The sequence below is a fragment of the Nerophis lumbriciformis genome, linkage group LG06 (genome assembly GCF_033978685.3).
Source record: "Nerophis lumbriciformis linkage group LG06, RoL_Nlum_v2.1, whole genome shotgun sequence".
In the NCBI taxonomy this organism is placed as follows: Eukaryota; Metazoa; Chordata; class Actinopteri; order Syngnathiformes; family Syngnathidae; genus Nerophis; species Nerophis lumbriciformis.
The window spans coordinates 12,632,664-12,646,043 of NC_084553.2; the positions used below are offsets into that span (position 1 = coordinate 12,632,664).

Below are 13,380 nucleotides of genomic sequence, written 5' to 3' on the forward strand. Positions count from 1 at the left end.
CTCACATGGAGAGGGAGATCGTTCCAGAGTTTGGGACCCGCAACAGAGAAAGCTCTGTCCCCTCTGAGCTTGCGCTTTGTTTTGGGTACCTCCAGGATCAGCTGATCAGCTGACCTGAGGGACCGGGTGGGGGCATAGAGGTGGAGCAGCTCAGAGAGGTACGGTGGGGCAAGACCACGTAAGGATTTAAAAACGAGTAAGATCATTTTAAAATGGACTCTAAAAGACACAGGCAGCCAGTGGAGGGAGGCTAAAACAGGAGTAATATGCTCTCTTTTTCTTGTGTTAGTTAAAAGTCGGGCAGCTGCATTTTGGACCAGCTGCAGACGTGAGAGGGAGGATTGATTTATTCCAAAATACAAAGAGTTACAGTAATCCAGCCGAGATGTGATAAAGGCATGGATTACTGTCTCTAACTGTTGCCTAGAAAGAAGGTTTTTAACCTTGGCCAGCTGACGTAAATAAAAAAAGCTGGCGTTCACCACTGTGCCAATCTGACGGTCCAATTTAAAATCGCAGTCAATACGAAAGCCCAGGTTGGTGACCATGGGCTTAACGTGCAAAGCCAAAGGGCCAAAGTGAATGGGTGAATTTTGGCGAATTAAACGCCTTTCTATTATTCACTCTCGAAGCGATGACGTCACAACGTGACGTCACATCGGGAAGCAATCCGCCATTTTCTCAAACACCGAGTCAAATCAGCTCTGTTATTTTCCGTTTTTTGACTGTTTTCCGTACCTTGGAGACATCATGCCTCGTCGGTGTGTTGTCGGAGGGTGTAACAACACGAACAGGGACGGATTCAAGTTGCACCAGTGGCCCAAAGATGCGAAAGTGGCAAGAAATTGGACGTTTGTTCCGCACACTTTACAGACGAAAGCTATGCTACGACAGAGATGGCAAGAATGTGTGGATATCCTGTGACACTCAAAGCAGATGCATTTCCAACGATAAAGTCAAAGAAATCTGCCGCCAGACCCCCATCGAATCTGCCGGAGTGTGTGAGCAATTCAGGGACAAAGGACCTCGGTAGCACGGCAAGCAATGGCGGCAGTTTGTTCCCGCAGACGAGCGAGCTAAACCCCCTATCGACCCTAGCTTCCCTGGTCTGCTGACATCAACTCCAAAACTGGACAGATCAGCTTTCAGGAAAAGAGCGCGGATGAGGGTATGTCTACAGAATATATTAATTAATGAAAATTGGGCTGTCTGCACTCTCAAAGTGCATGTTGTTGCCAAATGTATTTCATATGCTGTAAACCTAGTTCATAGTTGTTAGTTTCCTTTAATGCCAAACAAACACATACCAATCGTTGGTTAGAAGGCGATCGCCGAATTCGTCCTCGCTTTCTCCCGTGTCGCTGGCTGTCGTGTCGTTTTCGTCGGTTTCGCTTGCATACGGTTCAAACCGATATGGCTCAATAGCTTCAGTTTCTTCTTCAATTTCGTTTTCGCTACCTGCCTCCACACTACAACCATCCGTTTCAATACATGCGTAATCTGTTGAATCGCTTAAGCCGCTGAAATCCGAGTCTGAATCCGAGCTAATGTCGCTATAGCTTGCTGTTCTTTGTTTGTTTGAGTTGGCATCACTATGTGACGTCACAGGAAAATGGACGGGTGTATATAACGATGGTTAAAATCAGGCACTTTGAAGCTTTTTTTAGGGATATTGCGTGATGGGTAAAATTTTGAAAAAAACTTCGAAAAATAAAATAAGCCACTGGGAACTGATTTTTAATGGTTTTAACCCTTCTGAAATTGTGATAATGTTCCCCTTTAAAGGTTAGTACTATTAGTGGACCAGCAGCACGCACAATCATGTGTGCTTACGGACTGTATCCCTTGCAGACTGTATTGATATATATTGATATATAATGTAGGAACCAGAATATTAATAACAGAAAGAAACAACCCTTTTGTGTGAATGAGTGTGAATGAGTGTACATGGGGGAGGAAGGTTTTTTGGGTTGGTGCACTAATTGTAAGTGTATCTTGTGTTTTTTATGTTGATTTAATACATACTTGCCAACCTTGAGACCTCCGATTTCGGGAGATGGGGGTCGGGGGGCGTGGTCAGGGGTGGGGCGGGGCGTGGTTGGGGGCGTGGTTAAGAGGGGAGGAGTATATTGACAGCTAGAATTCACCAAGTCAAGTATTTCATACATATATATATATATATATCTACATCCTGAAAATATGCAAACAAAACTGTGTTTAGACAATTGATACTTCAAACTTGCATAAATAAATCTTAAGGAATATAACATAACTTGGCTTCTGAGAGCTTCAAAATGTAATGAATAAAATGCTAAAGTTGTTGATAAACAAGCAATTATTTTAATAATTAAATATGGTCATTTTAAATGAAATATGATAATTTAAAATTAATTATTTCAAATATGTTTATTTTAATGTATAATTCTATGGCTGGATGTAATAAGGAGTCAGAAAAAATACAAATAAAAATACAATTAATTTTGATGTTTTTAGCAAAATATAGTAAAAATGTATTTCGTTTTTTTTTTTTTTTTTTAAATAAGAAATATATTTATTTTTAGGTAAGATAAACATAATAATACAATTTATCTCTAGTCTGGATGATTTAGTTCTTGTCATCCTGTTGTCCTCCCGTCGTGAAAAAAGGCTGTCCTCATTCAGGTCCGCATGGAGCTGGACGTCCCCTCCAGCTCCGGCTGAAAATCGGGAGATTTTCGGGAGAATATTTGTCCCGGGAGGTTTTCGTGAGAGGCGCTGAATTTCGGGAGTCTCCTGGAAAATTCGGGAGGGTTGGCAAGTATGATTTAATTTTAAAAAAACTATTAAAAAAAAACCCCAAAAAAACGATACCGATAATAAAAATCCAATACCGATCATTTCCGATATTGCATTTTAACGCATTTATCGGCCGATAATATTGACAGGCCGATATTATCGGACATCTCTACTTTTGATAAATGACTGTTTTAAAGGGGAAAAAAGCCTATATGGCAACTTTGTGTTGTTAAAGTCAACATTTCAAATGTTCTCTTTACATCCCACCTGTTTGCTCTTGTAATCAATTTTTTAATGTTTTTTTTTTTCTTGTAACTGTATTTTTAGATTGTGCAAGCATCCTCCTCCGCCTTTTTTTCTACTTTTTCTTCATTTGGTGTCATGTTTTACATTCCTGTGGCTCGCTGTGGTCTTTTCCCAGCACCGAAGTTAGCCAACATGGCTAAAAAAGAAATGCAGTTGTTTGTTTTGGGAGCTGATTTGTGGTACAAAGCTATCATGTTGTCCAGTGCACGAGCTGTTGAACTTATCAAAGTAGGTTTCCTTATCGCTGTTATCATTTACAGCACATTTTCACTGACTGGAGGGTTGCAACATTTGTACAGTGTAACCTATGAACTAGATGTGTTCAGTAATGCTGGATGACTTCCAAGTTGGTCTCATTTCAAAACAAAAGTTTTGGTATAAGGTATAATGTGTATTTTTTGTTTTAATATATTTTCTGTAGGAGAACAAACAGGACACTAACCTTCCTAATTGTTAGAAAATCCCACTGTTTATGTTATGCACGCTTCACTGATGAGAGTATTTGGCAAGTGCCGTTTTGTCCTACTGATTTCAGCCATCCTTGAACTCATCGTGGTTTGTTTACATGTACAACTTTCTCCGATGCTGCCACAGAAGGACGTGTTTTATGCCACTCCTTCTTTGTCTCATTTTGTCCACCAAATGTTTTGTGCTGTGCGTGAAGGCATAAAGGTGAGCTTTGTTGATTTTTATTGATTTGCTGGTCAATCCGTGACTGCAAGCTAATCGATGCTAACATGCTATTTAGGCTAGCTGTACGTACATATTGCATCATTATGCCTCATTTTTAGGTATATTTGTACTCATTTAATTTCCTTTACTTATGTACTCTGTGTATTTAATTTATATTCGCATGTCTCACGACACATTATCTGTATGTAAAATTGGCTGCATTTCTGATAGTTGTTTGTGTGCCATGTTGTTCCAGACCACAGCAAACGTTACCCAGCTTGCAAATATTGTAATAAATCCATTAGAAAAAGACAGCCTGCCGTTTCCTTAAACTCGAACACACACATCTATACCTTTGGCCATTAAAAGCCAGTAATTTCCAGGAGTTATCTCACCCTCTGAGTAGCCTCTGATTTACTAATGGTTTCTAATAAATATTACATTTCAACATTTCTGTCATCGAAGATTTGCTTCGCCTGCGACACATAGTCATTTTGATAATCGGCTAATATAGCTAATATTGTGTCAGAATAATTGTATCTAAGTTATCACAAAACTTTGTGATGCCATGAGTTCCCGGCGAGAAGACAAAAGCTGTAGGCTTGTAAAACTAGGATGGGAAGCAACATGAAGGTGTTGTGTTTCTTTGATGTATTGTAATCCACAGAAAGATTTTGTCTTGAGCAGAGAACTACAAAGCGGAGAGAAAGCAGGACCTGCCCAAGCTCCAAGCACCTGTTCTTTGAACTGTTTTACAACCTGTTCTTTGAACTCTTTTACGAGCTTTTCTTTGAACCGACCTTTTCTTTTAACTGTTTTGTAATCAAAGGCGATGGCTGTTTACAACCCCCGTCCCTTTAGAAACAGCTGTTGCCATGTAATCAGGGAAGGTCCAAATAAAAGAGGAGGCGTACAATCTTTCGTCAGAGCGTGGAACCATGAATTGAGTACGTGGACCCTGATTTAAACAACATGAAAAACTTATTTGGGTGTTACCATTTAGTGGTCACTTGTACGGAATATGTACTGAACTGTGCAATCTACTAATAAAAGTTTCAATCAATCAATCAATCGACCCTAAACCAAACATCACATGTTCTGTGAGGCAAGTCCGCCTTGATCGTAGCGAGGATCTTGTTTATTATGGCACGAAACCAGGGCGAGTCAACTGTGCTTAAGGGTAGCATTTCCTCCACAGCATACTGCCTGACCAACTTCTGTAACTCCAAATAATGACTGGATTTCCAACTCGAAAACGCGCTTCTCTCTCCGCCCTCCATTGTTGTTTACTTCGGCGTCGCACACATGTGATGACTGTAGTATGCTGATAGTACATATTTGTACCATGAATTGATTTACGTGGACCCCGATTTAAACAAGTTGAAAAACTTATTGGGGTGTTACCTTTTAGTGGTCAATTGTACGGAATATGTACTGAACTGTACAATCTACTAATAAAAGTTTCAATCAATCAATCAAAACACTGTACAAGGGTACAGGTGTACGCGTTTCTCCTCATTGAGCCAAATTGAGTTCTGTCTCTGTTTAATTCCTTGCTTCTTGTCTTGTTTAATAGATGTCATCAGTGTTTGAACCTGACATATAGACACTTACATCATGTGTTGTCTTCATTATAACACTTATAAAAGGCTTTTCATTTTTGCGACTCTGGACAGATTGTTTTTTGTATTTTTGGTCCAATGTGGCTCTTTCAACGTTTTGGGTTGGCCTCATCTGCTTTAGAGAAAAGCGCTTTATAAATATAATTCTATAAAACTCATTTGACAGAGAAAAAAAAACAAACATTAAAAGTGGAATAAATGACAATACAGCTGAAATGTAATGAGAATTATTTGCAATGTTGACTCAAATAACACAAATCTGCCAAGCAGGCTGTTTTTTCTTCTTCTTTAAAACTGTCATTGCTCAAAAAATTATAATGAATCCAAATCAATGTTATGAATTATTGACCTAAAGCGGGCTCCAAATACACTTTGAAATATTTTTGGGGGAAAATAGCGCATACTTTGTGTTTGCCATGGAAAAAACTAAGTTTTCAATGACAAAAAAGGCATAAAATAAACAAACAAAAAAACGTATAATCGATGGCGGGATCTGAAGTTGATCTGGCGATTTAAGCATTAAAAGTAAAAAAAAAGGTTTTAAATTAAGTAACATATGACATTTAACACTTCTACGAGTGGGGCCCTTTTGAAACCCCGAGAATTTTAGTGGGTATTGTGAATTAATTTATATTATGTGTATATATATATATATATATATATATATATATATATATATATATATATATATATATACCAAATTTCCTCCTCAATCAGCATGTGTCGGCCATCCATGCGGACTGGACACTGGCCGAGAGTTGGTGGGCAGCCAAGAGTGAGGTCGGCTCTCTTGGTTGCTTTGTTGGGTCTGCTCCTGTCTCTGGCCATGCTCCCTCCACCCCAGCAGACGATGGCGTGGAACAGCGCAGAGACCACCACAGTGTATATGTTTCCTTTTTACTTTTATTCATAGCTGTATGTAGACGTGTCTGGTTGCATCAGCTCTGCTCTTTTAATGTCTTTAATGTCCTTTGTATTCTTTGATGTTTCCCTCTTACACACATGTAAGAGGGATGTGTGCTATGGCTATGAGTTGTTTTTTCCCTTGGCCTCGGTCTGGACCCCCCCCCCCCCCCCCCCCCCCCCCCCTCTCCAGGGGCCCAGGCTTAGACCGTATGTTGTAATGGTTTGGATGGTGAGAAATATCAAAATGGCCCTTGCATGCGTTCATCTTTTATCGAGAGGCCCTCAGTGGAAAAAATCTGGACCCTCCTGTTATAGAGGTATTAAGTTTGTTAGAACTCCAAATGAAACACCAAAGGCGGTAAAACAGGTGCATCGGGTTTCATTTTGTGATAAAATGAAACCAAAAAAATTTTAAAATAGAGGAAATGGCACAAAAAGGCACCTGTATTTGTTTCCTTTCCATCACTCTTATTTTAAGTTCCACTTTCTGTTTTTCTACTTTTGCCAGTTATTCTCCAGTCTGAGTGCTGGCTTCCTCACCTGTCCCTGATTGGCACTCTGGATGCTTTATATGCCAGCCCCATTCGATGGATCGTTGGTAGGTCTTTGTGCTTTGCACCTCTAAGGCCATGCTTCATGGTTTTCCCTTTTGTGCACTTCCCCGTAGCACTCTCTCTTTTTTTATGTGCATTCCTTAGCTGCACTAGTTGTTTATTAAACACATTCTTACCTGCATGCCTTCTACTGTCTCTGCACCCTGGGGGTCAAGATCAACATATTGGTAAGAGAAATGTTGGTACTAATTATAAAAAACGTGTTGTACAAAACCCAAAAGCAGTGAAGTTGGCACGTTGTGTAAATGGTAAATAAAAACAGAATACAATGATTTGCAAATCCTTTTCAACCTATATTCAATTGAATAGACTGCAAAGACAAGATATTTAATGTTCACACTGAGAAACTTTTTTTGTTTTTGCAAATAATCATTAACTTAGAGTTTAATGGCAGCAACACATTGCAAAAAAGTGGGCACAGGGACATTTTTACCACTATGTTACATGGCCTTTCCTTTTAACAACACTCAGTAAACGTTTGGGAACTGAGGAGACACATTTTTGAAGCTTTTCAGGTGGAATTCTTTCCCATTCTTGTTTGATGTACAGCTTAAGTTGTTCAGCAGTCCGGGTTCTCCGTTGTGGTATTTTAGGCTTCATAATGTGCCACACATTTACAATCGGATACAGGTCTGGACTACAGGCAGGCCAGTCTAGTACCTGCATGATAAGTCCATGATAACGTTGCTTGGATGGCAACATACTATCTATCTATATATATGTTGCTCCAAAACCTGTATGTACCTTTCAGCATTAATGGCGCCTTCACAGGTGTGTAAGTTACCCATGTCTTGGGCACTAATACACCCCCATACCATCACAGATGCTGGCTTTTCAACTTTGCGCCTAGAACAATCCCGATGGTTCTTTTCCTCTTTGTTCCGGCGGACACGACGGCCACAGTTTCCAAAAACAATTTGAAATGTGGACTCGTCAGACCACAGAACACTTTTCCACTTTGAGCTCGGGCCCAGCGAAGCGGTGTTTCTGGGTGTTGTTGATAAATGGCTTTCGTTTTGCAAAGTAGAGTTTTCACTTTCACTTACAGATGTAGCGACAAACTGTAGTTACTGACAGTGGTTTTCTGAAGTGTTCCGGAGCACATGTGGTGATATCCTTTACACACTGATGTCAGTTTTTAATGCAGTACCGCCTGAGGGATCGAAGGTCACGGGCATTCAATGTTGGTTTTCAGCCTTGCTGCTTACGTGCAGTGATTTCTCCAGATTCTCTGGACCTTTTGATGATATTACGGACCGTAGATGGTGAAACCTCTGAATTCCTTGCAATAGTTCATTGAGAAATGTTGTTCTTAAACTGTTCGACAATTTGCTCACACATTTGATTACAAAATAGTGACCCTCGCCCCCTCCTTGTTTGTGAATAACTGAGCATTTCATGGAAGCTGCTTTTGTACCCAATCATGGCACCCACCTGTTCTCATTTAGCCTGTTCACCTGTGGGATGTTACAAATAAGTGTTTGATGAGCATTCCTCAACTTTCTCAGTCTTTTTTGCCACTTGTGCCAGCTTTTTTGAAACATGTTGCAGGCATCAAATTCCAAATGAGCTAATATTTGCAAAAAATAACAAAGTTTACCAGTTCGAACGTTTAGTATCTTGTCTTTGCAGTACATTAAATTGAATATAAGTTGAAAAGGATTAGCAAATCATTGTATTCTGTTTTATTTACCATTTACACAACGTGCCAACCTAACTGGTTTTGGGTTTTGTACATAAAACTTTTTATAAGCCTTTTTACCAAATAAAAAACATGTGTAACCAAAGCAGCTCCCTGCATCCTTTGATTTCCTTTGTTATTTGAAAAAAAGTTGCAGGCACTGTCAAGCATGGCTTCCCTTTGGATTTGGACTTTTCACTTTTTATTAGACTTGTCCACAGTTGAATTAGGTCATGGTCAAGGTTTCTTCATTGGTACTGTTGCGTCTGACCAGTCTTCCTCTCAGGGAATAAAAGTCACTGGTCAATCCCAAGTTCTTTCAGATGACATATATGTTGAGTAAGAAGGACCATCAAGACAGAATAGGAATATTATCTAGTTTTACTAAAGCTTTAGGAGACCAATCTTACAGTGCGCTAATACCAGTATCTAGAAGCGATCTGAAAATCAAACGGGAAGAGACAATTTATTGAATACGAAAAAAGCCCCCACCCTGCCCAGAAAGGAATACAGCCCCCTCACCTCCCAGGGGGTGAGGGTGATGGGTCAAATGCAGAGGATAATCTCACCACACCTAGTGTGTGTGACAATCATTGGTACTTTAACTTTAACTTTTTTTTAAACTTGCACATCGCAAATTGAAATGTGAGAGTGAAAATTAAGCGATTCATACAGCACAAAATGTTATTCAATGTTTTACACCTACTAAATCACTAAAATCACTCCTATTAGCACTCTGTTTGTTATGTGCATTCCTTAGCTGCACTAGTTGCTCATTCTTACCTGCATGCTTTGCATCCTGGGATCAAGATCAACATATCGGTAACAGAAATTTTAATACTACTTGCAGAATTTTTTTGGGACTTGGTCAGTATTTATTGTACTTGCAGAAAATAGTTTTTATACTTGCGAATCGTTTTTTTTTACTTGGCCAGTGTTTTTTTTACTTGTAAAATATATATATTTTTTAACTGTGCAGCGTTTTTTTTACTTGCAGAAAATATGTTTGTATATTTGCAAATCGTTTTTGTACTTGTAGAATTTTTTTTTTGACTTGGCCGATATTTTTTGTTACTTGTAGAAAATAGTTTTTATACTTACAAATCGTTTTTTTACTTGCCGACATTTTTTTTTAACTTGGCCAGTTTTTTTTTCACTTGTAAAAAATAGTTTTTCAATTGTGCAGCGTTTTTTTACTTGCAGAAAAAAAGTTTTTATACTTGCGAATCGTTTTTTTACTTTTTTTTTTTTTACTTCGCCAATGTTTTTTTTACGTGAAAAAAATAGTTTTTGAGTTGTGCAGCATTTTTTGTCACTTGCAGAAAATAGTTTTTATACTTGCGAATCGTTTTTTTTTTTACTTGCAGACATTTTTTTTACTTGGCCAGTGTTTTTTTTACTTGCAAAAAATATTGTTTGAATTGTGCAGGTTTTTCTTTTTACTTGCAGAAAAATTGTTTTAATACTTTTTTTTGCTTGGAAAAAATATGTTTTTATATTTGCAAATCGTTTTTTTACTTGCAGACATTGTTTTTAATACCTAGCAAGTGCTTTTTTTTTTACTTACAAAAAATATTATTTGAATTGTGCAGCGTTTATTTTACGTGCAGAAAAAAATATATACTTGCGATTCGTTTTGTTACTTGCAGAAAAATGTTTTTATACTTGTGAATCTTTTTTTTTTTACTTGCAGACTTTTTTTTTTTACTTGGCCAGTGTTTTTTTTACTTGCAAAAAATATTGTTTGAATTGTGCAGCTTTTTTTTTTTACTCGCAGAAAATTTGTTTTAATACTTTTTTTTGCTTGGAGAAAATATGTTTTTATATTTGCAAATCGTTTTTGTACTTGCAGAATTTTTTAGTTTGACTTGGTCAGTAGTTTTTGTTACTTGCAGAAAATTGTTTTTATACCTAGTAGCCAGTGGGTTTTTTTTACATACAAAAAATATTATTTGAATTGTGCAGCGTTTTTTTACTTGCAGAAAAAAATATATACTTGCGATTCGTTTTGTTATTTGCAGAAAAGTGTTTGTATACTTGCAAATAGTTTTTTTTACCTGCAGACTTTTTTTTTTTACTTGGCCAGTTTTGTTTTTTTACTTGCAAAAAAATATTTTTTGAATTGTGCATCGTTTTTTATACTTGCAGAAAAAAAATGTTTATACTTGCTAATCGTTTTTTTACTTGCAGACATTTTTTTAATACCTAGCCAATGTTTTTTTTACTTACAAAAAATATTATTTGAATTGTGCTGCGTTTTTCTTACTTGCAGAAAAAAAATATATACTTGCTAATCGTTTTGTTACTTGCAGAAAATTGTTTTTATACTTGCAAATCGTTTTTTTACTTGCAGACATTTTTTTTTTACTTGGCCAGTGTTTTTTTTTTTACTTGCCAAAAATATTTTTTGAATTGTGCATCGTTTTTTTTACTTGCACAAAAAAAATTGTTATACTTGCGAATCGTTTTTTTTATTTGGAGAAAATACGTTTTTATATTTGCAAATCGTTTTTGTACTTGCAGACTTGGCCAGTATTTTTTTTTACTTGCATAATTTTTTTTTATATACTTGCGAATCATTTTGTGACTAGCAGAAAACAAAATGTGTACTTGGGAATCGTTGGGCGTGGAATAAAAACATTTTGGGGGATGTTTTTGGAGTTTTTTGGCAGCACTCCATACTATCCAATCACCGGAAGTGCCGCAATTGAGCACCAGTTTATTGTGAAAAGGTTGACCGGAAACAGCGGGGATTGGCGGGAGTGTTTCTCCCCCGCCTCCCACTGTGAAGAAGAAGGAGGTGTTGAGTGTTCACTTGGGTGTTGCCTCCATCTCAGACTGGAGCATTGAGATTGCCAGAGCCGCTACTCGCCGCCGTCCCGTTAACGCACCTCGCCTACAAAGAAGCTAAAAAAAAGCCGCCATGGGAGTCGAAGGCTGCACCAAATTCATCAAGTACCTGCTCTTCTTCTTCAACTTCATCTTCTGGGTAAGCAGCCTCCATTTATTACCCTTTTTTGTTTAGTTTTTTTGGAAAAGCGCCTCGGTTCTGCTCTTTTTGGACGAAGGCTGGCTGCTGGATGCAGAAGTGTGGACGTCAAAAGACGGGGGGGATGACGCGTGTTGGGGCTCATCAATGGCGGACAAAAACAACACGATGGGTCGAACTAACCCGCTAGGAGTAAAAATGAACGCTCGGCTTATGTAGTTAAAGTCACACAAAGGCGCGATTGTATCTTCGTTAACGTCATAAAATCTCTTTGAAGACTAAAGACGCTGGATTTCTGTTATCGTAGAGATGTGCGACACCATTGATTTTCTCTCCGATCCGATACCGAGTAAAAATCAGAGCGATATCCGATACTTTTTTTAAATATACTGGTAAAATTTAAAAAGTAGTGTTTTTTTGTGTGTTTTTTTTAAAGCTCAACTCACTTTTATTTGTTCTTCCAGAGGCAATGGTATTGACACAGAAAATAAACACTTGCCCATTTATAATTTTTTTTTTTTTTTAATTAATTTTTTTTAATTAATATAAACCTTAATTTATAATATGCAGCATTTACATATAACTAAGTTAAATTACCACATGTAATTTTACCAGTAGGTGTGGTGAAATTATTCTCTGCATTTGACCCGTTCCCTTGTTCCACCCCCTGGGAGGTGAGGGGAGCAGTGAGCAGCAGCAGTGGCCGCGCTCGGGAATCATTTTTGGTGATTTAACCCCCAATTCCAACCCTTGATGCTGAGTGCCAAGCAGGGAGGCAATGGATCCCATTTTTTGTAGTCTATGGTATGACTCAGCCGGGGTTTTGAACTCACAACCTCCCAGGGCGTAAAACTCCAACCACAAAGCCACTGTTTTTAAATCAGATCAATCTCGCTCTAGAACTGTGTATTTTATTTGCTTGCATAAATAATATTTGCTTTAAAAAAATACCCTTATATTGGGATACAAATGCAATTTTGAAGTTAGAATGTCGTACAGGAACATTTTCTAAATGTTTTACTGAACTGCAAGTCATTGATTTGCTAAAAACTTGGTGACAGTAAGTATAGTAAGAATTAGGTGCACATTTTTTGTTTTCCCTCACTTAAATATAAATATTTCCTGATTAACTTGACATAATAAAAATAAACTTTTTTTTTTCAACAGGAGTATGTCCTGCTTTTAACTTAAAAGAGAATACATTCAGTGTGCAGCTTTATCATAGAGCAGGTCTTCAACTTTCATCACTATGAAAACTACTGTTTATATATATATATATATAAACAAAATGTAAGGCCATAGGCTCACACAAGTTCCATAAATAGTCTTCACAGCTTAAAAAGTAGTGTCTTTCAAGTGTTTGCTGCTCTTGCGGAATCATCTTCAAACGATAGAAAATCACAACACGAAACAAATGGCTTTATTTTTTTTCTTATTTTGGTTCCACTCTATCACTTGTCTCCAAATAGCCCGTCATAAAAGGGTAACTGTTTTATAATACTCAGTGACTTATTTGAATTGCCAGTCGTTTTGCGCACCTACCAAGGCGGAAGAAAAAGTAGTTCCCACCATTCATGTTTCTTTCCAAACAAAGTCCCAGTGATTTAGTTACTTTGAAATCCTGTGTTCCTGTTGATGATATCTCAAAAGTATCAATATTTTGATTTGAGGATTGGTGTTGGAGCATAAAGCTCTGGTATGGGCGTTATCGATATTTCAGTATCATTACATCCTAGGTCCAAACAAGTAAAATGTAAGGATGACTTCCTTTCTGTGTGTGTGTCTATGTTGGAATGGACGACTCTTGGTGGTTTC

The 13,380-nt window shown here is 37.8% G+C and overlaps 1 protein-coding gene across 1 annotated transcript in view; it reads left to right on the forward strand.

Annotated features, from left to right (window-relative positions):
• The first annotated feature begins 11,346 nt into the window (after nt 1–11,346).
• LOC133608473 (CD81 antigen-like) overlaps nt 11,347–13,380 on the forward strand; it is a 59,145-nt gene continuing 57,111 nt past the window's right edge. Inside the window, exon 1 of the mRNA XM_061963719.2 lies at nt 11,347–11,565. Coding sequence (XP_061819703.1) covers nt 11,500–11,565 — 66 coding nt within the window. The 5' untranslated portion in view covers nt 11,347–11,499. The remainder of the gene's footprint in view (nt 11,566–13,380) is intronic.